Genomic DNA, 27,004 nt, shown 5'->3' on the forward strand with positions numbered 1-27,004 from the left:
ATTTAATGTGTTTTTAACATGTATCAGAACTTATTTAAAAAGTTGATAAAAAGACAAGTACAAATTTTGTATTAATTTCTTGCTTAGTTGAACCAGCTGTAGGTATTATATATATACCTAGCATCACATATATTTTAGCAAGGTCTTCAATAAAATCCCGCAATCCGTGTATGACCGCAATTCGAGTGGCTAACATTTCTGCAGAGCTCACGTAATTTGCTTGTTTATCTATCTATGTGCCTCGTGTGTCTGATTTAATTATTTTCGGCACAGACAGATACTTCAGCAACATGGCAACAGTCAGGGGAAAACGACAACAACGGATAAACACACACACACATGGCTGGCAAATATTTGGCAAGGATCACTTTCAATTTTTGTGAATAAAGACGAAGAATTCCGGCCGTGACTGGATGTGGATAAAAGTGCTCAATGTTTTTTTGTGAAATTCAAGCTGATAGTCTTAAATTTGTGCATTGTGTTGGTCGAAATTTTAAACTCAATTAAATTGCCATTTTCCCTGACACACGAATTCTGTGGCAAATTGTTTTCTGGCTAAGCCAAAAATTAAAAGGAAATTGAATACAAACAAAAGGCAGCCATATCCGATTGGATGGGGTTTTTGCCAGGGCCTGCAGCACAATAATAATTAACAATTTATAGTAGAAAGTGAATGAGCCCATTTGTCTGCCAGCCGGATATGAGGGAAAGTCTTAAGTCTCTTCAAGCCATAATTTATGTGATCCGCACATGCGAATAAAATACCGGAAATTCAAAGAAAACAAGCGAATATTTTCCACCCGAAAATTGCAAATAAATGAGAGTGACACTGAATAACTGACTGACCCCCTCAATTCACTCGCTTTAGTTGTCTAGACTTCCGTCGAGACACTTGTGCGCCCAATTAAAAAGAAAGGAAGTCAACACACTTACAGATACTTAAAAACATCCGGCAGTATGAAAAATATGGGAAACGGAAAATCTAGGAAAAGCAGCTTATTCCGACCAACGTTCAGGCCAAATGTTAATAAAGATTAATTTCACAACATTGCAACGAAGCCAGATATTCATTTCGGCCATTTAATTACGAACGATGCAGATTTTAAACAATGCCCTTTCCACATGCAAACGTAATTTTATTTTTCCTATATTTAGAGATTTAAAAAAAATACTTGTTAAGAAACATATAACACTACAAATAATTAAAGTTTTCTTATATTAAATTTATTAAGTATATCAATATAGCTCTATAAAATATTTATATATATAAGCTCATTTGAAACAGCTATTTAATAATATTATGTTAATACCATTTTGTTCCAAAACGTTTCTTATTTAGATGTCGTGTATTTTAAATTAGAAAATATATTGAGTGAACTAAATAGTTATGAGACTTTTTAATTGTTAATAAAATTATTTTAATCCAATTGTTGGCTTTTTACTTTTTTGCAACCTTTGATTTGTTAACTTTTTTCTCGCCTTTGTACTAAACTTGAATGCGTCTCAAGTTTACCTTTCCCGCATTCTATTCACTATATTTCTAGCTCTGCCAATTCCCCTTTAATTTTGTTGCCAAGCCAACAAGTCCCTTCCCATGCCATTCACTATTTTTCGAGAGCATTTAAACTTCGATCCTTACAACGACTACCTCAAAAAATAAAATAAAATAAAATAAGCGGAAACACGAGGAAAAATCCTTCAATTTTTATTTCTTTCCTTTTACCTCATTCATTTTTTTTCTCTTCTTTTGTCTTTTCGTTTTACAGTTGAGCGAATTTTCTTTTAATTAATTTTAAATGAATGTCGTCCGTTTTGGCGCGCTGCAAACTTTCGCAGGACTTATAGTCGAGGGGTCAACGGGGGAAATGAGGTGTGAGGGGGAGGTTGGTGGACAGCGTTGACTTTTAGCTTAATTAGCTTTTGGACGAGCAGCGTTTTTCGGAGTTCACAGTTCAGTCAGGTTAGCTCCTGATTCTGGAGTAGCAGGTCCTTGTGCCACCTCCTTTCCTTCGAAAACAGCGTGCGGCAATTAAATATTGCATTCTGTGGCAAGAGTTGCAGAACAATGCCGCCACTGATGATTTCAGTGGCCTTCTCGGGTGGTGTAAGGATGTACACAAATAAAAAATTAATTCAATAATCATTTTTTTATATACATACAACGTATATTTTGATATTGTCCACAACATTTTATATATATATATATATATATATATACATATACTAAATATTATAGTACTTTTTAGATAATGGAAATGTCAATCAATAGTTGTTTGGAAACTTGAAAGTTATTATCATTGGTAGTGTAAAATATAAAAAAAATAAAAAAAAATATAAATATTAAAAAACATTTTCAGTAAAAAGTACAATTTGCAGACAATCAAGGATTTGTGTTTATATTTTTAAATTGGTCTGAAATCATTTATTACAGTTTACTATAAAGTGAATTTAAAGGTATTTAAACAAGTTTTAACATTCTTTGAAAAACTTTAATAATAAAAATTAAAATTATTTCAAAGGTTTTTAAGCCCATTAAGTGAGCATAACTATTTTGTGCTATGCTTTAAAGCTATGTTTTTAAGCACATTGTCCTGGCTTATTCTTTATTATTCTCTATTGCTGTTTGTTTTCGAAAGTAAATATTTTTTGATAAGAGATCATCATAACTTATATAGTTTTTTCTCAGTGTAGAGGGTGCTGCACAGACAGATAGAGATGGAGACAAACAGATGATGATGTCCTGTTTTTGTATACTGCATGTTGTTCTTTTGTGTGCGTTGCCTTTTGCGCTTTTATGCAACTTTGTTGTTGCTGCCCCTCTGTTAATATTGCTATTGTTGCCGGTTGATATGCTGTTGTTGCTGTTGCTGTTGCAGCAATTGTTATTGCTGCTTGTTGCTGGCGTCACAGCATGTGGCAAGGCTTTTGTTGCCGCTGTCGCTGCTGGCAAAAATGTTTACTTGTTCTGCTTGTTTTTACATTTTTGTAAAGGGTACTCATAAGAAATGGGGGTATATTGTCTTTGTTGCGAAAAAGGAACAGAAAGAATAGGATTCTTGAAGTTAAGCAAGGTCAATTAATTAATCGATGGCTTAACAAAGTTTATTAAAAAAAAAGCATGATGAGAAATTCCTAATATTAGCTTCTAAATAAATTGTCATTAATTAACAATTTATTTTATAACTTCCTGTATGATGACTTTTTGAAATTTATTAATTAAAATGGAATTAAAAATATTTAAGATGACTACCATGTCGAACTTATAAGAAAGCTTGTTTCTTGAGATAGCGTCTTTCTTAATGGTTAGAAAAGCTAATTTTTTCATATGTTTAGTTGAACAAAATCTATTATCTTTTTAATACGTCCTGTATTTGCACTTTTAATGGCCTTAAACTGGGTATTTCCCATTCGAATTACAGCTCTACCGACTAATTTCTTTTTTCAGTCTGCTGCTGTTTTTGTTTCCGCTGTTTTAGTTATGTTTGTCGTCGCTCGTTTGTTTCTGTTTTGTGCTGTAGTCAAAACCCCCCCCTGAAAAAGTGCCTCCCTCCGCCGCTGGTATTTAACATTCATTTGAAATTGTCATAGCCCGCTGTTGTTGGTGGACGGCTCTTTCCTGCTCGACGATTATGTTGATTGCAGCCGGGTTTCCTGCCCCAATCCCCTGCATCCTGGATCCTTATTGTTCGACTAACTGAATGATGAAACGCTCACCACTCCGAGATCCTAACTTCATCCTCCCCCAAGCATTTTATCCACTCATTTAGCTTTTGTGCATTGACATTTTAGGGGGGTTCATTATATCCTGTTGATCTGGTACGAAAAGGGAAGTGGGCTTGGAGATTTAAAAGCAGACAGCCTGTCAATTGCATGCTTATGTCGGCTATAAACCGGCAGATTCCCGTTGCAGCCATAAATTGCTAAAGTTTTCAAGTGCGTCTCTGTCAAACGTATATTTCACCCCTTTTCTCAGTGTTTTTTGCTTCCCAATCACTGGACTCCATTTCTGTTCAGCTCCGGGCTAAAAATTTGCATTTTGGGCATAGAATCGTAATTTGATTTTTGACAAAACGCCAAAAACTTGTTTAGTTTTTGCACTCACTTAAGTTTTGGGTAAATGTGTTTTTCGACAAATGCACGGTAATTGTAAACGCAAAAAAAAAATTTATTAACTGGGAGAAAAACTGTTGACCATTAAAAATGATTAAAATCCAACTTTTTAACTGAATTTAACATTTAAAAAATTTAATAACATATTTAAACTTTAATTTTATTATTTATTTGCTTGGACCAAAATATTAAAGCAAACTATATTAAATGTTTTTCAGTGTCCTACAAATATTGGTACAATTATTATAAACAGGGAAATATATTTGAACTTAAATTGAACTATTTTTTAAACAAGACCAAACATTTAAATAACCAATAGACTTTAAGTCTTTTATTTAAATTTAGATATCTCCAGGAACCATTTTTAATCTATTACAAAAATTGAATATTTCAGAGCATCCCAGCTTAGACTCCATTCACAATTTCCCATTTCTGGTCTTATTTATGCCATCAGTCGCATGTTGATCCGTTTCTCCCCCAGATCTTTTCAGTATTTCTCGTTTTGGTGGGTTAAAATTTATATTGCGAATTTTTGGTTCGCTTTTGGAAAACTTGCCTGCGCTTTTCCGCTCTGCCTTTATGGATTTTCCCCGTTTTCGGACTACGTCGACTGCGTTGTTGCTTCATTTATATTTCAATTTTGATTCGTTTCTTGTCAATCAGTTAGACAAGCGCCTACCCCGCGCTGCTAAAAATGTAGCTGTCTGTGGCTTTTCGGCGAGCTGGCAATGTTTCAAAGTTAATTGAAAATTTATTGAGACAAATTGTGTTTTATTTACGCATTATTGACGTATTTCCCCTCCCATCGTAGGTATTTCATTTTTTCCAATGACGATGGGGGAAATGAGAAAGAAAATTAAAATGGTTGTTACTTAATAAGGCTTTAATGTGATTGCGGGGTTTAAGTTTTTCACCTTTGTTTTCCATATATGGTATATTGCTTGATAAACATGCCAAAGTCATTACCGCAAATACAGTTTCGTCAACATCATCTGTACTCTGTGCTTTTAATTAATGCAAACAGATTTAACTCATAAAGCCGTGTGTGCGCTTAATCATGCGCGTTACACGTTACATAAGTGAAATGCTTCATGGCAATTGATATAAATCAATTGTCGCACAAACAAAAGTGACGAACGCGAATCGTCTACGTGGGTGGGTAAATAAAAATATAATGGTGTACCTCCCAGCACAATCCATAAAAAATGGAGCTTATGTCACTTCATTCGATGCTCTATTCCCATGACAACTTCATAAATAAATACCCACATCGATGGTAGTGCGGGAATTAATTTAAATGATATGTAAATTAATATGGAATATAAAATTTGTGCAATTAGCCGCCTGAATTGATTAAAAAAGGAAATGCCCCTTTTTTCTTTGCTCGCTCAAAAAATAATCAACAAATTATTTGGTCGAACATGATTAAATTATAATTAAATAAATACATATTTGCTTTGCTATAATATAAACGGATGTATACATTTTAAGTGATTTCGAATCAAAATACATTTCCCGGGATTAGGCTAAAATTTAGTTTATTGTTTTTGGACAGACATATTTAAGTACAAAATATAAATTAAAATTTACTTAATGGTATATAAAGGATATGTTTCTATCAGCTTGTTAGATATTTAATTTTGCCACAAGTTATCTTGTTTTTTTACCATAAAAAGTAATGATTTTCTTAAAACTACAAGGCTTAAGCTGCCATTTTATTTTTGTAAGTACATTTTTACAAATCTTTTAGAATTCGCAATTCCTGCAAAGATAAATACACATACACTTAACTGATCCCATGAGCTGGTTGCGTTGTAATCAATCAATTCCCTCTGCGGCCCGCTGTTTTCATTTGAATTTCAGCTGCTCAGTCAGTCGATGGTCCTGTTTCCACTTGATTGCGCTCCACAATCAATTTGTTAGGCAAACCAAACCACCCACGCACCGCCACTCACACAAATTATTTTATTATTTATGCAAATAAATAACTTTATGTTGCACTTAATTTTATTTTTTTGCATCTGCGTGCTGGGCGACGTGCCAAAGTGAAGGAAAAAAGATTTTTACGCCAACAAAAGGTGTCAAATGGACTTAATTCATATAATCATTTTCGTTGCGATGGGCTCTTTTTTTACTGTCTGTGACATATATTATTTATTAGTTGCACTTTAATATTTTATGCACACATTCTGTTAGTTTTTTCATAATTTATAAATTGGCCAATTGTGCGTGAGGGCTTAAATGGCGTTCATTTTGCCCTGATTGTCGAGAGGATGAAAATTGGGTAGGTATATGTACTACGGTATACTACTGGATCTGACAATCAATGTGCGTCGGGAGGCATAATGAAGTTGATGCGCCATTGTTCCACGCCTGTCAATAAAGTGTCAATAATTTATAAAGCAAACAGAAGTGTGTCCCTGGCATAATACCATAAACAGTGTTGCAAAACGGCGGTGGGGGGTGGCAATAGAGACCCAACTCAATGAGAAAAAGTATACCATCTATTGCAAATATTTGCCTTCTGTTCGCGACTCGCTGTTTATTTAAAATTTATTAAAAAGAATCCAACAGCATCGCTTTACATCGCTTCGAGGGAGGTGTTTGTGTGTGAGTGTGTGTGTGTGTGTGAACATTATATGATTACAATTCGTGTTGACACACTTATAGCTCATCAATGTCTGTCTGATGGGATTGATTCAATTCAGCTCGAGAGTTTGCGTCGTGTAAACACTGGCAATTTAAATAATTAATCCATAAATATTGTATATTTAAAGCGAGTGAATTGGTTATGAAGCAAGACAAGACAGGCTACCTGCTGCTCAGGTATTTGAATAATTCAATTCCATTGTAATTACGATATTTGAGTAATTAAGCAACGAGGTGTTGGTAAATTATTAAATAAGTGTTGGGAACAACAATTTGCAGATGAAAGCCGCTTTGTAATTTACTTTCAATTGCTGAACTGTGGTTTGTAATTCGGTACTTTAAGGAAGTTACTAAATTAAATTAATTATTAATAAAATATGGAATATTTAAAGCTAACTTAAGAGTTCCTTATGCTTCAACATTTGATTATGTTACACAGCACTGTATATTTTGAACGATGGCTCTTAAGCATTTTCTTTTACTTTCCCAAACTAATGGTAGTTATTTATTATGAGATAAAATATTTAACATTTTATTCTTAATAACTTTAGAGAGTAAGGTATATAAAGGTTTTACACAATAGTAGATTTTTTGTACCGATTTCTATAACTTTTCTAAAATAATAAAATAATCAATAACAAACCGCAAATCGTACACAAATCACTGTGGAATGAACTCAAAGCCATTGCAAACGTCCCGCTGAACCGCTAGAATCTGTAAACTGAAAACTGAACGCCACAAAGTGGGAAGTTGGAAAATGGGGGGAAAAGTGTTGTAAAGTGCAGCGAGGCGCGCGACTCATGCGACTGATTAAAAACGCGGGCCTTCTAAAACTGTCAAAGAGCCTTTGGCACGGGATTCTATGATGAGAAAAACTTTTGAAGCGAAAGTGCGAATGCTGCGAACGCTGTCATCGTCGCAGCAAGCGAGGTCCTGAGAAATTAAAAGGGGAGGTCCCTGAAAATGGAGCACAAAAGTCAGGTGCAAGTGCACGAGGGGCCCTGTAACCGCTGAATTTGCTCGTCGTTTTGTAATCAAAGTTAGGCGCAGCTCAGGGAAGATTACGAGTCGTCCAAGGAGCCACAGCCAAGGTGCCAAAGAGACACTCCCAGATTCAAGCCACAAGACAGTTAACAACAGTCAACAGACAATGCCAGTGGCAGAGAAAGCCTTTCAATAATTCCCAGCTTAAAACAAAACAATAAAATATGAATAAAAGCCCTAACGACCACAGGCATATCCTCTTGTGGTGTTTAATAACTAAAAATGTGTTTATTTAACATCAAAGATATCATTGGGGGTTTTAAAATATTTTATAAAAATAAAATTACATTAACATTGAACTTTTAAGTGTGTTTAATTAAATTCGTCCGATAACGAATTGAACTTGTATTATTTTTGATCAAAACGAAAACATTCAGGTTAAAAAAAATGCATCATTAAAGATTTAAAGCTGCGATTTATATATGCCATTTTTCCATAACTCACAATTTATTTATTTAACATTAAAGATATCCTAAGGATTTAACTTTTTGGCTTTGAAAAATGCATCATTATGATCGTAAGCAGCGATTTAAGTTTATAAGCATTTTTGCCCATGGTTGCCATACAGCATAAACCTAGAATTTTTTGTGACTTAAAATAAAAGTCTAGCGATATTCTAAAATTCAGAAATACCCTTCAAAAGAGCACAACAATTAGAGCCTTAAAAAGGGCCACATATCGGCGTGTGCAACGTGCAATGCCAAAAGTGCCACTCGAGTGGCGCAGGGAAAACAACAATAGAGGCGGGAATTTAGAGTGGAAAGGTGAGTGCGAAAGGAGAAATGTAAGATGAAAAATGCGAAATAAGCGGGGAAAATGGGGGAAATGGGGAAAATCTGAAGGGAAAACCTGGAGGGTAAGGCAGCCGGCGAGTGTTTTATTTTAGTTATGGCAAGAAGCATCCGTCTGGGCCTCGGGGCCAAATACTGTCGAGTGTCTCGTGGCTCAGCGACTCGAAACAAAAGTGCAACTGGGCCTTGGTTTTTCCTGTGAAAAAAAGGGGAAAAAAAACAACACGAAGAAGTTGCCGCAGATATAGCATCCCACTTACAACAGAAAGACAATTGCCGCGGGCTCTGCGATGAAAAAAGGTTGAGGACAAACTGTTGCCTCGCCGCTCATTCTAATTGAAAGCAGAACAACACAACTGAAATGCTGGAAAAAAAGCCAAGGGAAATAAGAAAACTAAGCGCTGCAATTTGCACAAAAAGAAATTATGCACACAGCTCCTCCACCGGATGGTAAAACAAAAATCTCTGCCGTTGGCAGGGAAAAATGGCCGGGAAAATGGTCCTTGGAGAGATGGCCACTCAGAGATACCCTGGAAATTAGTAGGTCTTGTGGGAAGCAATTAACTGAAGGAAAAAAAATTAGACAGGTGCGAAATGATAAGAATGGTTTTACTGGCGAAGGAGTAAACAGGAAAGGGAATTGAAAAGAATGCTGGCCAGAGCCTAGAATACTAGAAAGGTAAAAATAGAACCTAAACATATAAAAGCTGGTAAAGAATTATTAACATTTAATTGAAAACACATATAAATTCGTTTAGCAGAAAAATATTTACTTGCTTGATGGTAAATAATTATTAACAAAAATTAACAGCATTTAAATATTCTTTATATTTATTAAAAATATAAAAATATAATTTTTTGATGATATATATTTATTAAAAAGAGAACCACTTGTATAATTTTGTTTAAAACAAAAAATAAGATTTTATCATGTTATTTTAGTATATTATTTTACCAGAGACATATTTTTGTAAATGTTAAATGTAATATAAAGCTGTGATTGCAAGCGAATAAGTGTTTTTTTCTTAATTCCAAAAGCATAATAAAGCTTTTAGAATATAAATCATATTTAGTTTAACTGTTTCTAAATATGTAATAATGGTAAAAAAAAATACTTTACTTTATTAATTTAAGCAGTACATTAGCACCTTTAATAATAAACCCTTTTTTTAATTAAAAATAATTTAACAAGAAAATAAAAACCAAATATACCTTTTCAAAAAACCATGGTTATTTGATATGCATAATGAGAAACCGGAATACAATTTTGCGTGAACAGAAACAAAGCAGCACAAAAAGTGCAACCAGCACCTGAAAAATGGGAAAGCGTTCTACCCCCCTTAACCAATGCCCCCGGCATCTTAACCCCTGGCAGTCACCCCAAAAAAGAACAGAGCTGCAGAAGTGCGAAATTGTAATAAAAAATGCAATGCCACGTGGCAGGAGGGCGGTAAATGCCAAGTAAGGTAACGGAAGAGCGGAAAAGCGGGAAACGGAGAGATCCTTCCACAAACCTTGGGGCGACTTTTGCTAAGCTAAGGTTATGAGGGGCCAACCGACTCCCCTGATCCACACTTCAATGGAGTTGCTTAAATCTAATTTGGGTTTCGGCTCCGTCTTTTTGCCTTTTGTGGCATTAGCTTGCCCGGCACGTGCTTAAGAAATTATCCTTCTTTGCCCAAAATACAAAAAAAAATATTTTCAATTGCTGGAAGTTTCTTTGGCAACTTGCGCTTTCCTTTTTTTATTTAATTTTTCTGCTGCTGGTCCTGCTGCTACAGCTCCTGCATTTATGAAAAATTCATAAAGGATAATGAGCGACAAGAGCGTGTCAACGAAAGGAAAGTAGAGAAAACGGGGGCCAAAACGTTTTGCCGAACCAGCGAGCAGGTAAAACGGTGCGAGGCTGCAAGGACATGCAAGAAACTCTGCACTGGACATCCTCCCAATTCTGTGGAATGGAATAAAGAGGAGCATCCTTCTCCTGTTGCATTTCCCTGCTGCTAATTAAAATCCCGACAAGCCAAGCTCAGAAGCTCTGATGGTGAATGGGTTGCCATGACAGGTAAGCCTTGCAGCAGGATGCGGCGTAATGGAGTCAAAGGTGTTAGGTAAGTAGCTGGGAAAAATATAATAAAAACGGGAATGGCAAGGGTTTGCGCAAAGGGAACGCGGCCTGTACAGTAGCCACTGCACTGCCGTTGACAAGTGCCACAAACACACACACGCAGAAAACAAAGACAAGCAGTCCGCATTCCACTTATTTCGACTTTAGCTTTTTCCTACGGCTGACACGCAGAAAACGAGAACAGAATGAGGGTTTTCAAAGCGGCATTCGCCATTTAGTTATTGGGTTAATAAAACAACAGGGCTACGGCAATTTAAAGCAAACCAAACTGCACTTGGGAAAATAAAAACTAAAAATTTCGCAATACATTCAAAGAATTCGCCAATAAACGAATCTATTTTATGGCAACGTTTAATTGGTCAAATATGTGCAGAAACATTGAGAGACAGTTTTATACTCTTTTAATAGTTTGTTACAAAAAAGATTCTCTTCTTTTGTACTTATGTATAGAAAATACAAATATACGTTATTAAACAGCTGACAAATAAATATCATTTTATATTATATAATAATTATTATTTCTATATTATTATCCCAACTAAATACTCTTATTTTAAAATAACAATATATTTTTTTACTCTCCAATTGATACAAAAAAAATTCTAGGAAGAGCTTTAGGAGCTTGAGTTAGGTAAAATATTGTACTTTTGTAATACACTTTTTGATAATATTTTGTACACACGTACTCCTCAATTTCGTTAAGTAATTCGCTTAGTTTTTCCTTTCGGCTTCACAGGGCGTATGCGCAATATTTGTATGTGGATTAACAAGCAACCGCCGCTAAACTAAAGAGCAGCATATGTGGGCCGCGAATGGGGGCGCTACAGTGGGGAATGCGTAACGAAGACACAGCCAAGTGTACAGTTGACAGCTGTGGGTGGGTTTTTTTTTTCTGAAATACCTGACACAGAAATGAGAACGGACAAAGAACGGATAAAGAGTGGACAAAGGTAACCAAGGTGCTGCAACTTGGTTCCGCTGAAATTCCGAATTCTTCGCTTTTTGCTTTCTCTTTGGGGCTTTCCTTTTCGCTTTGGCAATAGTTTGCCACATAATTTATGTTCTCTGTTGAGCAAAAGTTGTGCGATATGTGTGTTATCTGGCTGAATATTTATAGTTTGCTTTCATTTGAGTGCACATGTTTGTGTTTGTCCTGCATTGAAGGGGTAATACAAATTAAAAGGCAATAGCTAGCTACCTGGTTTTATACATAGCTCTCTTTCAAAGTAATTTTTTAAAAAGTCAAAAAGGTTAAGACAAAGAAAAATTGTTTAATAGAGTAAGGTTAATGTAAATTACTTTTAATTTTGATCGAACTAAACCAGACTGGTTTTAAAAACTCGTTACAAAACGTTTATCATTTCATTTGCATCTACATACAATTCATCTACATTTGTACCTTTATATTTTATTTAACAGAAAGACTTTTTTTGTGAATATCACAAATATAGTTTTAAGCTTCCTTTAAAGCTGCAAAACGTTTTGTATTTGGCATGCAGCATTCACTTTGCACTTTAATCAACCGCCCGAGGGCATGTGTATGTATAGTATATATCTCGGGTTTTCGCCAGATTCGTGTATATAATTGATTTGCCTTTCAAGGGGAGAACGCCTAGGGTGCGGAATGGAATGCCACGAGCAGTTGTAATAACTCGAGTGCTTCGGGGGCACATCCTTCATCGGCATCAGCATCCTTGTTTGTGGGTGGTGCAATCAAAGCGAGAGATGCTGATGATGCTGCGACATCTTAAATGATTCAACACCTTGAGCTTGAGCGGATAAGATCCTTCGAAAAGGACTCCGACGACGACGACGACGGACATATCAATCAGGGGAAAAAAGCAGTCATTGTCGGAACTCTCGCGTGAGAAAAATTGCGTTGCATTATTTACTTGTACGGGAGGAGAGCGCCTGAAAGCATGCTTTAATTTATTTTAATTCATTCTTCCGCATCGCCTTTCTCCGCGCTTCTACTTCTTCTTCTCCTTCTTCCTGCTGCGCCCTTCTCCGCGCTTCTCATCGAGCTTATGACGTCGCCATCGCCGTCGCCGTCGAGTGATATGTAAATATGCAGTTACGCGCTTACTTTGTCGTGCAATTACAGTAAACCAAGCATATACACCAAACAGAAGAACAGAAACCGCCCATCCCGTATCACCCTTCATCATCGTGTCTGTTTTCCCCACGTGCCACTCCCTTTTTCCTGTCATCGCAGCAAACACGAGGGAAATTCTTTTACTAATGCCAAACACATCCGTTTTTTATTTGATACCCTTGTTAAGGAGATAATGTCTTGGTTGTGGAATTATTAGAAATAACCTATAAATAAATTTGATGAATTTTTGTTGTACCGAATCCTAACAATTGTATAGTTTTAGGCAGAAAATGACAAAAATTATTTTCTTAGTCCTTATGAAATTAATAATTTATTTTATTTTGCTTTTTAAGTTTTAATTTATTGTACTGCCTTCTGAAGAATTACTTATTTAACATCCAAACTCACTGACTTTTAATAGACGAATTAAAAGTTTTATTTAGTTCATAAATTATTGTCAACTATTGGTCTTAAGAAAATATAATATTTAGTTTAGTTATAAGATTATTACATGAATTCTATTAATGTTTAATATCAAAACAAGTTTTTGATATATTTGAAATTTAATAATTTAGTATTTAAAACCTAAAAAAAATTTGATATTTGTTTTTTTTTTTATTTTTTTAAGGAGTTTTAAAAAAATACATTTTACAGCATAACAGTTTTTACAATTTCTTTTCTGTTTTGTATCTGCTTGTATTCCTAAAGTAAGTATGCTACGAATTTAAGGGACCTTAAAAAGGCGGTATCCTGAAGTCGTCATATGCTTTCAACTAAATCTTTCTTCATTCCACAAGTATTAATGTCGTTCGGCGACACAAAAACCGATATGGGAATCTTCGAGTTGTCGGTGGCTTATTAGCCAGGCACTCTCGCATGCCTTCACACACCTGTAATGCTGAGCATGTGTGATTCCCCGATGTCTGGGGAGCAATGATATATCCCAGCCCGCTGATTGACTTCCGCTCTCGCCTCACATATTCCCCCTCCTCCCCAAAAGAGCCTTAATCGATTTTACACCCAAAGGACATTTTCTGGTGATTGTGTCTGCGGCTTGTGTTCGCTTCCTTTGATTTCCAACGACTCGTTCTCATTTTATTCCCGAACTGGTTTAAGCATCTGTGTAAAATGTCGTTCTCATTTCATCGAAGAAGTATGGTGGTTTTGTCTCTCAGCTTCAATTAGATATGCGTATGCTGTTTGTTTTTAGGACTTTTGCCACGTTTTTATTGCCACAGCGTTGCAGACGTGCTTTGTGTGTCAGGTGGAAAAATCTTATAAATTTTGGAATAACTTTCATAACTTATGGTGGCCATATAGGAAGCAGATAGAGCTCGGTGCAACTAATGCCATTGTCTTGTCACCGTGATGGCGGATGCTGTCTGCGTTCGCTATTTGGTTTCCTCTGGCGTAAAGATCTTTGCCTTCTTCTTTTTTTTTTTTGGGGGGGGGGGGGGGGGGGGGGCGGAAAGTGGGCTATATATCCGCTCCTCTTAATGTGGTTTAGTGCTCGGTTGACATGTTTGTACGGCATGGACTTATGGCTGAAGGTACACAGAGAACTCGTGTCTCCGGTCTTTTTGCGGCCATGTGTGGGTTGATTCCACGGTTGGGTTCCCTCATACTAAGCAAACAGGAATTTGTCTAAATTGGTTGGATAAGCTTTACGTCGACGGGGGGAAAGGTTTAAAGCGGTGGCCAAATTGATTGAGGTAAGACTTTGTTACACGGAATTTAACTTAATTTTAAAGAAGTAGAGAGTTTACAATTTTTAGGGCCGTTCTTTTTTCAGTTAATAAATTTCTTAGATAAAAAAAATCGTATATTAATTTCAAGTACAAGACAAGTACATTTACCTTCATTAGTAAAAATAACCTATGGATCTCTTTAAATTTGATGAGCCCCTTCAAATCTCCAAGAGTTGATATAATTACTTCATAGAAATTTATGAATAAAAATCTTATTTTAGTTTTATTTGACTTACTCAATAATTTTATTTAATTAAATTTTGCACTTAAATTTGGTACCCTCTAAAGTAAGTTTTTCAACTTATTATTTTTCACCTTTTTGATAAGGCAGCAAACAAAACTTTTTCGTTAAATACTTCCAACATTTCACCAACAGTTTTACAAAAACTTGAAATTTTCAAAAGTTTCTTTAAAGCCAGACTTTTCCTGCTTGTCAAAAGCAGATTTCAAGTCGTTGACACTCACCTTTGGCCCAAAATGTGAGCAATTTGGTTTAAGCTTTGCTTTTGCAACGATTTTAAAACGCGTTTCCTTTGGCTTGTTTATTTTATTTTTTAATGATTTGTATGTTTGCCACAGGCGGTTTGTTTGCCTGTTTGTTTGTTAGTTTGTTTGTATGTTCGTTTGCTTGCAGTGTGTTTGAGCAAATTTGCTCACCAAACTCACATTCATGTTTAATTAAAAGATAACACACACACACCACACATGTGTGTGGGAATGATATGACAGGACTTTAAGCATTTGCATCGTTTATCGGGCAAACTTCACCCGCCCCCTTGCTTTTGGGAAAATTTATGCAATTTGAGTTTGTCCGTTTGTGAGTGAGTGTGTGTGTTTTGGGCTTTGGGCTTTGCAGTCGTGCAAATGTGCAATGTGCTGGAAAATATATATCCCAAACTTCGGCAAAAGTTATCTTCTTCGGAGGTGGAGAGGTGACATGGCTACGTGACGCTTATCGTCATTATAATTGAAAGCTTTAAAAATTTATGGCCAACTTTTCGGCTATTTAGCATATCAAATCGTAAAATACGAATGGCCGTCGAGGAGGAGAAAAACTCGTCAGGCACGCAAATAATTATATCCCGACACTCGCAAATAAAAACAATTTCAATTGGCTTTTACGATTTTGGTTTTATAAGCACTGGGGAAAAATAAGCAGGGAGTTATGTTTAGAATTAAATCTCATTTAGTATTGAAATTTTTTGTACATAGGCTTAAAGACACAAGTGTAAATAAAAACTAGGACATCAATATTTAATCCAAAAATATATTTGATAGCTACATAAAACAAAGCAGCCTTCTTGTTTATTGAAAATACCTATCTTTGAAGTCATTGCTTTATTTTGTTCATAAATATTTGTAAAAACAAAAAAAGCACACCAAAGCAGACAATAAGTAACCAGAAATAAATCTATTTGGCTTTTTCATTGCAAATTAACATTTTTTTCAAGTGCTTCTATTTGGTATCAACAACCTCAAACCCCGCTGTCTATCAATTAATGTCGTGCCATAAAAAGTTGTATAAAGTGATTGACTGTCCAGTACGCTGAGAGGAGTTGAGTGACCCCTGACCCCCTATCCCTGTCCATTTCCGAGCTCGATTGGCAAGTTGGCATGTTGAAATATTTAAAGCCGCTTAAACAAATTGTGGTCTGGTCATGCGGTGACTTGGCAGACAGTAAAACATTGCAAACGAGACGGGGGAGCGATTTCGTTGCGGGGAAAATCAATAAGAGCGGGGGGAAACGGGGAGCATCGTTAGGCGCATTAAATTACAAATTCCATTAAAATGATTATTAAAGCAAGTATTTGCTAATTAATTTACTTGCTACGCACAATGCCAGGACGCAATTAATAAATCCAAATGAGTAGCTACATTATAATCAAGACACTAGCTGAAGGGGCTGGACGCGCCATTCACCCTGTAAAAGTCGATTAGAGGGGATTAGGCATTTAAATGTTTTTTTATGGCTGAAAGTGAGCGGCTCACTCTAGGGGTCATTAAGCTGTTGGAATGATGTCCTGGCGCCTGAGGACTATGTTAATTGCTCGGATTTAAGGAAATATCGAGATTTTAGGACTTAATGTGTGTGGCAACCACTCTTTCATTTTAATATATATATATTTATGTTTATAAATAATTTATAAATTTATATTATACACTAAATAGATCTATATCATATTTAAAAACATATATTTACTTAAGTATATGTCTAAAATATATATCTGTATTTCTACTTTGTCTAAGTTCATATATAACCCTTAATCTAAGCATTTTAATATTTAAAAACTAAAGCAGAAGGATTTTAAACTTTTACCTTACCATTTAAACACATTTGCCATATAAGTACTTATTTTGGTATAAATGACATTGTTGTTCAAAAAACTTAAGTTCCCTTCCATTGCCCATAAAAATAGGCAACCATTTATTTAAGTTTTTTAATGTCCAAAATATAAAAATTAAACTAATATATTTATAGACATTAAAATTAATATTTTTCTGAGCCCCCACAACTAGGCAACATATTTTGCATTTTCTATAATACCTTTCTATTAATATATATTTAATCAGTATATATATACTTATAATTATATCTATACATTAAAATATACCTATTTTGATATATATAGAGTTTTCGGTAAATTTATTTTAATTTTTACATATTGCCCAAAAAACTAGGCAACACTTTTATTACTTTTAATCAAAAAATTAAAAAGTAACTACAAATTTGTTTAGGTCCATTAATTGAATGTTACATTTTAATTAATATATTAAGTAACACAATAAATTTTGTTTATTCATGAGCTAAGCCCCAAAAACTAGGCAACTTTTTTGTTGTATTTCATAAAAATAAAATTTTTTCAAAACCACAAATTTAAGTTAAGAAATCAAATAAACAAAGAAATTCCTCAGATTCAGTTGTTTTCTTCATTCCGCAGAAATAAAACTCCGGAATAAAAAGAAAATAAAGTTGTCGTGAGTTAATATAAACATTAAAGTTTACAAACGGTCTACAGAAAATCAAGCTCCTTTTTATCCGTCTAACAAGGAGGCACTCATCCGTTTCAATTCCTGTGCAATTGCAATTCCATTTCGGTACAACTGAACTCGCATTGTGATGGAATTGTAACAATCTACCCTTTGTTACCCCCTGAAACACAATGAATTACAGTAGTGCCTCATGACCCCCATTTCGCTGTAGTTCTTATGAATAATAAAGCAAATAATCTGACAGCGTCGCAGCCGCCTAACTAAAAACCAGAAGCCACCCGAAGCCAAAGCCAAACCCAATCCCGAAAACCGGAGAAAGAGATGGCGAAATGGAAGGCGAAAGAGAGGCCGCTACAGCCGGGGAACGTCAGTGAGAAGTCCACAGCTACAAACGACTCAATTCGTGGGTGAAATTCGAGTACTCTCAGTCGACATTTGCTCTGTCTAACAAATCAAAAAGGGAGGTATACTGAAAGAAAAAACCACTCAACTGATTATCTGTTAGTTTTTTCTAAGGTCATAACCGTTTTCAGATAACTAATGAAAATTATATATTTTATATTGAAACGAGCTATGAAAATTAGCTGTACATTTTTTTTGCTGGAAAAATATCGTATACAAAACATTTAAATACTTTCAAACCAAGCTTCTTGTTAAGCCCGACTTAATTAATTTGTCTGATAGCCAAGTGGAACCTCAACGTATGCCTATTTTTCTAGGTGCATGGAAATTCGTATAGGAAAACGCGGAAAAGTGAGAGGGAAATGGGGAGCGGTGAGTCCAGTGCTAATAACACGAAATCCGATTTGAACGTCGGACCTGCGTGTGATAAAAGCAACAACATCACGCAGTCTGCGGTTGGCTTTTTTTTCGTTTGGTTTCATTTCGTTTCGTTACGTTTCGTTTGGCTTGGACTCGTGCCACGCTGCGTATGCGTAACGTGCGTTTTAATGAAATATTGAATTTTATTGCCTGCGTGCCCAGGACGCGCTGTCAACAACTTTGGTCCAAGCCTAAAGCAGACCCTGACTGGCCCGCTTCACAACTTGTCACTGCCTCGAGGGCTGAGATACACAGTAGAAATAGGATTATTTGCCAGGCTTGTACTTATACCAAAAATTGCGATAATAGGCAATAGTTTTTAATATTTTGAAGTACCCAAAATAGAAAAAAATAAACTTTACGCCCATAAACGAATTTTATTAACAGACACATTAAATTTAATATAAATATTTAATTTTACATGAACATAAATGAGCTTTAAAAAGTGGGCAAAATTTTTTTATATTTTCTAAAAATATAATCCTTGTAAAATAATCGCAAATTTAAGTTCAGAAAATAAAAATAATATAAAAAACTATGTTACCAAATCATCATATTTATATTTAACTACTTTTTCTTTTCCCTGCCTTTTTTTTCAGTGCAGGAGATCCGTTACACCCTCGCCCTCTTCATAACCTCTAAATTTGATTCGTTTTATTTGTTATGCAAAAACTTGAAGTATATTATTATTACCCATATATACGCAGTCCTTACTTTGGGTTGCGCCTGCCTAATAAAAGCAATTTATGAAGCCCAAAGCGCGGAAATGAATTGTTAACCGAATTTTTGTTTTCATTTTTTTTTTTTTGTATTCGGCTGGGAGAAGGCTATGGATGTCCATGATGTTGTTGATGAGTGGGTGGTGTCTTTTGTTTATGGTCACTCAGCCCACTTCGCCGCTCCACGTAAACGCCTTTTGCGGCATTCTGAAATTTCCCAGAGCGCACATAAAAATGAAAACCGCCAGAAGGGGCAGATAAGAAAAACGGAGGCGTGGCACGGTGAACGGTGAAAAAATGAAAATGAGAATGCAGTAGGGGGCAAGTGAAAGTCAGTGAGGCAAGAAAAATGCAATCGACTGGGTCTGAAAAAAAGATGCACCATGTTCCAATCAAGGCGGCTTTGGATCCCAAAGACTGCAAGTTGTGATGGTAAAGAATAAAGTCTTAAAATATATTTTAAAGGGCAGCATCAAGGTATGGAAAAGAGTCGCTTTTGTATAAAAAAGGTAGGAGGACACGGAAATTCGATTCCTAATTGTGCTGTACGGTAACCAGAGAAACAACTCAGACATGTCCGTTTGTTGAAGATTTTAGGAAGTTCAATGCTAAATTGATTCAAGCTGCTTCAGAATTTGTTGTATTAAATTGGCCAGAAATAAGTATAAGAGCACAGAATTATATTTCCAGGAATATTCTGATTTATATTTTTTACCTATTTATGTTATGTAGATTTATTTTATATTTTTTTCTTAATTTCTCATTTTTCTGCATAGCTTAAGAAAGTAGGCAATGGTTTATTTACCAGTGGACAAAAATTTTTAATTTAAGCATTTCAATATTTGAAACTGCAACAGAACGATAGCAACTAAAATCATTTCAAGAATATTTTCTTTTAATAACACTTTAGTTCAATTATTTCAAGTTTCTCTTGGTTGCCCGAAAAACTAGGCAACAATTTGTTTATATTGTCAAAAATTATATGCATATATTAATTCAATTCAATTTTTTATACCCAAGTGCCCCAAAAACTTGGCTATGGTATTTTTAATTTTAGTTAACTCTGCTAGGACCTTTTCATGAACATAAATTGTACAACTATATATACATACATATATTTCTTTTTCCATAAATAAGATAAATAAGATTACGGGCCAGTTTCTCTTGATTGCCCAAAAAAATAGGCAACGGTTTTTTTTTTTTAATATTGTGAGCTATTTAAAATAAAAAAATTGTCTTTAAATTTGTCCATATATTAAATGTAACTTTTAATTGTATAATACAAACATTAATTCCTTAGATTAAAGATTTATTCAGTGGTTTCAAATAACATAAAAAAGAAAGTAAGTTAATAAAATACATAACATTTTTTAATTGCTTTTGACTACCTCTTTTGCCAAATGAAAAAGCAATTGAATAAATCTCATCTTTCAAATAAGTAGAATAAAATATACTACAAACTAAAGGGGATGGTCATGGAAATAAAAGTAAAACAGAAAAACCACAGCAGCCGCTGTTTCAGTTTGATTTCGAGTTCGTGCCTCCATTAATGGTTTTTCCCTTTTGTTTCTGTTTAATTGTGAGATAAAACTTACCGATAATGAGCAGCTTTATGGTCGACATGTTTGCCTGTGTTGTTGCTGATGAATTTTGTGTTTTTCAGCCTGGTTTTTACTTTTTTATTTATTTTTTTTTTTCGTTCAACTCTTTGGATGGCAGATTGGTATTTACAGCAATTTTAATCCGCTAAAGAGGCAACAGTTTGACAGTGACTGGAAAAGGCGAGCGGCACAAATTGCATTTTAATGTCGCACTGGCAATGCAATTTTGATGATTGTCCCGAGACACATTTCGGTTTTTGTTTTTGCGTTTTTCGTTTTTGTTTCTGCAACTTGCGTTTTTGTGTTTTTATTAATTTCGGTTTCAATTTGTTGTCGATTGCCTGCTTAAAGGCTCACTCGAGAATTGATTTTGCAGCGATGCTGAAATGCCTTTTAAAATATTTAAGCACTCGAGATGCCTGGACACTGTAATTAAATGTTTCAATTAAATTAAATGCGAAACACACACACACACGTACACTCAAGCTCATACAAAATGCAGATGGAAGGCGCCTAGAAGTAGGCAATGAATATTTAAAGCCTCAGACATTTCAATTTGGGCTTACAAAGGCCATGCCCAGGCATTAAATTAACATATTTCCCAAATAATAATAATTTCCAGGAATATAGAGATGAGGATCCCGCAAATGGAATTGTGCCAGTCAGTCAGTCGGTTGGTTGGCTTTTCTACACATGTAAAGTGTGCTGCTAATGTCTTATTCATGTTTACAATGCCCGGCGACTTATGAGCGGCCAGCATGTCAGTCAAACGGGTCGAAAATTCCCCATCGTTTGCGTGCTCAAAACTTATTAAGCTTCATTTTCATCCTCCCCCGAAAGTGCCATCCCATGCCTATTTTATTCTATGCCCAGGTGAGATGGTTCCGTCGGAATGGTTGATGGGCCTCCTTCTTGGCCAAGCCTCGGCAATTGCCGGGCCATTTATTTAAACCGGAGCTGAGGGGACACAAAGCCTGCACAATTGTTAATGGAAATCTCCTTCGTTACTTTGCTTCAAATGCTGAGTAATTATGAGTTATAAATGGTTTGTGCTTATTTTTATTTTGCGCCCAAGTTTGGGTAACTAAATCGGAATTTTAGATTTGACTTGACTTGCACTTTTCTAAATTATAAAAAAAAGGTTTGACACATTTATTTCTGAAGTTAAACTTATCCTTGTACATTCATTAAACTAAGACATTAACTGAATAAGTTATCAGTTTTATAACAGTTTTGTGAGACAAATTCATTATACTTGCTTCCTCAGCTATGTTAATTTCAAGTATATAAAACTAGCCTTGACTTCTCTTATTTTTGTTGGGTTATGATTGGGTTTATTAGAATAAATATGCTCTTAAGTTTTATTATAATAATTAAATTCAAGAACACATATTAATCTTCACTTTAAGTCTTTACCTAAACCTGTTTAAATATGCTTTATTTATTATATTGACTGTCCCAAAATCAAAAACTGCACTTATTGATTTAACACATTCCAGAGAATTAGTCTTCTAAATTCACTCAAGCTGACAAAGACTTTAAAGTAAAACTGCCTTAGCGGACTTTTTCAAAACGAATTGCCAGCAATATTTTTATCACTGTACAATATAAATGTCATTTATTGCTTCTTGTTATTTTTAAATGCACAAATATCTCAATCAATTTAAATATTTTATTCTGCCACAGAGTCAGATATTAATAAACATACATTTCAATTTGTCTCCTTATTTCTTCCACACCATTCTAAAAAACTTAAACTTTTCTTTGATTTTATTTGATTTCCCAACTACATATTTTATTAGAAAAACGTTCTTCAACTCATAACTAAACAACTTTAACGATGTGTGTCCTTGACATAGCACATAACTCGCTTATGCATTGCCAGAGGAACTTTAAGCTAAGCCACTTTCAACGACATCAAAATACCAGCCAAGCGCCATAACAATGGCCGAGAAAAAACGCACAAGAAATGCTAAAGAAAGCCCCGAAATCAGCTGTCACAGTGGAATAATAAAAATAATTTATTTGCATTTTATTTGCACAGCCTGAGAGTCTGGGTCTGAGTTGGTTTTCTAGGACCAAAGACCAAGGACCAAGGACAACAAGTTGCTGACACACAAACGGAAAGGACGCAGCACAAAAAAAAGAGGAAATTATACGGATTTGACAGATGAGCGAAGGTAAGTGGAGCAAAACTTTCGCAGCGGCTTTAAATTGAGCAGAAATTGTTTGTCACTGTTTATTTGGTCCCTTTTGGGTATTCTCGTTTTTTTGTTTTAGTTGCACTAGTTTTGGCCCAGTTTCTGACTTTTTGGCGGCATGAATATTCATGGTGGGTTGGGTGCAAGGTCACGGCACAAAAGGGGGCAACAGTTGCACTTGAGTGCCATTTGTCGAAAGAGTTGCCCGGCAATTTGCATAATTACAAACGCACATGTAAGCGAAACGCGGTTTCCGCCTGTCCGCAATTTCCACTGCAACGCTTTTCCGTACTCGCGTTTCTTCGGTTTTTTATTTGATTTTTTTTCGCTTTTGTTGCTATTGTATATTTCTTTCTATGAGTTTTCCGCTCGGCTTTTTTCCGATTTTTCCGAGTTTTCCGCTTTGCCGCCCGTGGCCGCAGAACGCTTCTTACCAACTAAGTGCAATTTCAGTTTTGTTTCAGCTTAAGAACGAAGTTCAATATGACGAAGTGTGCGATACGAGTACAGTGAACTTCGGGTGCAGCGAACGAACGCAAAGGCCAAGTCGTGAATTTTTGGTTGTTGAATATTTGTCGGGGCGACTGCGCGGTGAGAAAGGCTTTGCAACATGTTGCCAAGGGAGAGCAAGTTTATTGCCGAGAGAAAGTCTGAGAGAAAGTCGAAGCCACTGCAGAACTTTTGTGGTAGGTTAGGGACTCTAGAAAAGCGGTCTCGGAAAAACAGACCACAAATTGTCCTAGGACTATATTTTTTGAAGTAAATGAGAAATAATTTATTTACGCAAGACATTATTATTTATTATTTTTTTATTTACTTAGCGCTAGTCACAAAAGATATATCATTAATTACATTTGTAAATACATACTTGACAATATGCATTAATTATTTAAAATATTTTTGATATTCATGTTCAAAGTGACTTACTTAGTTATTAATTAAAGGTAAAGATATTTATAATATTAAAAGCCAGTATAAAGAGTGAAAAATTAAAAAAAAATAAGGTTTATGTTTTTACTAAGCTGAAAATATGCTATGTGCATACATTGTTTATTTTCACAATTAATTTAATACATTAAGAAAAAAATAAAATTAAAGTATAATTTTAAAGTAATAAAACAATTTCTATATTTTGTATTTATTTATGATTTAACCGCTTCCTTTTTTCTAACTTGATGTATTTTTATTATATGTCTTTGTAAAATTTAATGCCAATTTAATTTGCTTTGACACAGATGTTACAGTTTCATGTGCTAAGAGTGTCCGGGTTCATAGGAAAACTAATCAATTAAATTGCATTTATTTATTTTTTGTTTTGTTACGATTTCAATTATGTCAATTTAAATTGACTCTTAATTGCCTATATGTGCATCTGTTCTATTATTTTAGTTGGAATTCACAAAAAAAAAAAACATTTTAGCAAATTTATATTAGTATTTTTAAAACAAAACTGAAAGTTTCCACTATTTATTATTTATTTACTCATAGTAACAATTTTTAAAAGAATATATTTTTTTTAGAACTTATAATCTTGAGCTCTTTCTTCCTTTTGGTTTGTTTATGTTTTGGGGTCAGTCGAAGTTTGTTGTTTATGGGCATAAACACACACGAAGTTGAGTCCACGAAATTTTGTTTTGGGACATAATCGTTGGGATTCGGGTTTTAGCCAGGTTTTTGCCCCAATCCTGGATAACTCTCCCAGAGAGCAAATGTTTTAATTCCATTCGTTTCCCGCTTTCTTTTTAGGAGACTTTCTCCGACTTTCTTTTGGCAAATGTGTGTGTCTCTCTTTTGGCAACATGTTGATTTGATGCATTTTCGAGTGCATTCGTTTTTATTTCTTAAGTGAATCAACAGTTGGGCCTGACTAGGGCAAACGGAGAGTACTATAAGCTCTTGATTTTATTATATTTCACATGCCATATATATTCCTGAGAGCCTCCTTTTTTAATGGAATTTACATATGAAAGACGCCTATACTTTTGGGCCCCTCCTTGAATTTTGAGCAATCAACAAAAGTGACTCCCATTCAACTTCAGCAAAAATTCTAGAGTAGTTTATGGCCCATCCCTCGCAGGATTAACATTTCGACCCCCTTAACCCCTGGTTCACCAACTCTTAACCCCCCTTTTGAATGTGTCGTGGCACATAAAAAATATTTGCAAACTGAATGTGGCAAGTTTTGCCAAAAAAAAAGGGAAAGAGACTGCCACAAAGGTTGTGCCAACACCTCAACACAGAAAGTACACACACAGATACACAAAAGTTGTTAAAAAGTCCAAATAAATTTGTTTCACCGAAAGAGATAGATAGATATAGAGTGAGGGAGAGGGCGGAAGTGGAGACGTCTCACAAATGTTTGACATAAATTTATGCGTTTTGTGTGTTGCCCACGAAAACTCTCAACTTTGCTTGTAGATCAGGTTAGGTGGTACATTTTGGTTGTGCGAGGGGGTTGGAAAATTGAGCAAGGGGGGGGTGGAACGTTTTGGGGCAGACAGTCATGGTTGAGGTGGGCAAACTAAAGTGTATTTCAAAATTGAGTTGTCATAAAAGCATTCAGCAGCAGTTGCATTGAAGGTTTGAGTTGATCAACAGTGGAAAACCATACATTTTTTTACACTTTAATTGTAATAAAAATATTATTAAAATCTTTGAAGGTTTGAAGCGATCACAGTGACACGGTAATTAAAGTTGAAGCTTGAATTTAATTAACAATATATGTACAAATTTGCTTAACAATATATTTAGTTTGTAAATTAACACACTTACACTATTTAATAAAGGCATAGCATGTTTTTTATGGAACTGTTTAAAATAAAAATATTATTAATCTGCTATTTTTAATTTTTATGACGTTAGTTAAAATATAATTATATTAAAACCAAACTTTCTGTAACTCATAAATTTTGAATAATAAGATCTGGACTTATTGTGAAATAACTGAAATGTCTACTTGGACTTAAAACCATTTTTTATTACTAATATATTTGTCTTACTCAAGAATACCAGCACAAATGTATTAAGAAACAATTAATTTGTCATGCTAAAGTGCCAAAACTGCGTAACCAAATTAAAATTAATAAGACTTTTTCTCACAATCCACTGTAGTTGACAGATGCTTGTAGACATACTTTTATATCCATGCCAATGCCAAACACTCGCAGAGAGGCTACCACTCCTGACTTGTCTGCAACTTTGGACTCAGCCGCAATCACCCACTCAATACTTTCACTACGCCACCACCATTCAGAGTGCAAACTTTTTTCGATTTAAATAAAAAGCCAGCAATACGACAACACTTCCAACTTTGATGGAGGTCTATAAAAATATATAAAAATACATAAAAATATGTCAGCACTTTTAGAACCGTTTTGCCTCGATAGTCAAAGGTGGCCAAAAGCTTCTGAGTAGCATATATACTTGTGTCTAACATTTTTATGACCATATATTTTTATAACAAAAAAGCTAGGTTGTTTTTGTTGAGGTCCTCAATTTACAAATGTTGTAAATTCGTTGTAGGCTCTAAATTTAACTTTATTAGGTGACTTTTTAACGAAAGTTGACAATTTATGTGTTTACTTTATACTTAAACCTTTTTTAAGAGTAAGTCTTAAACACTTAAATATCCGTTTTGGTTGATAAAGAGTAAAGCTTTTATTTTTTGGGTTAAGCAAAATTTTTTTGTTAAGGCTATTACGTTGCAAACCCTTCAGCTTTAACTTTTTAATTTTCATATACATTCCAGCTCATTTTCCTTTCGCCTGAGCCAAAGTTAGCCTCCATCTTTAGTTGTATCCTTTTTTTTTATATCCCTGTGGAAAATGTTGCAGGAAAGGCAGCTGCCGAACCGGCGGCGGTTTAAACATTTTTAATTAATTTACATGACAGCAGCTGCTTGGCATGTGATGCACGTAAGATGCGTGTGCGCATTTTGCAGCCGGGATAAGGGGGCGTGGCAGCCGGGGGAAAAAATTAAGCCACCGGAGGGGGAGAAAACTGATGAGAGGTGCAGATGGAATTAAAATTGTAGCGAAATACTTTTGGTTGCAGCTGCAACTACAGTTAATCAAATGTGAAGTGACATGAACACAACTACGGGGA

The 27,004-nt window shown here is 35.0% G+C and overlaps 1 protein-coding gene across 3 annotated transcripts in view; it reads right to left on the reverse strand.

Annotated features, from left to right (window-relative positions):
• The window catches only part of LOC128263067 (hemicentin-1), a 112,592-nt gene extending 89,269 nt beyond the window's left edge, over positions 1–23,323 (reverse strand). For all 3 annotated transcript variants that reach the window (XM_052997740.1, XM_052997739.1, XM_052997741.1), the window contains exons 1-2: positions 23,134–23,323; positions 20,694–21,125 (exon numbers count right to left, since the gene is read on the reverse strand). In XM_052997740.1, the coding sequence (XP_052853700.1) occupies positions 20,694–20,721 (28 nt within the window). In that variant the 5' untranslated portion in view covers positions 20,722–21,125; positions 23,134–23,323. The remainder of the gene's footprint in view (positions 1–20,693; positions 21,126–23,133) is intronic.
• Between the last annotated feature and the right edge of the window lie 3,681 nt (positions 23,324–27,004).

The sequence above is a fragment of the Drosophila gunungcola genome, unplaced genomic scaffold (genome assembly GCF_025200985.1).
Source record: "Drosophila gunungcola strain Sukarami unplaced genomic scaffold, Dgunungcola_SK_2 000001F, whole genome shotgun sequence".
Taxonomy (NCBI): domain Eukaryota; kingdom Metazoa; phylum Arthropoda; class Insecta; order Diptera; family Drosophilidae; genus Drosophila; species Drosophila gunungcola.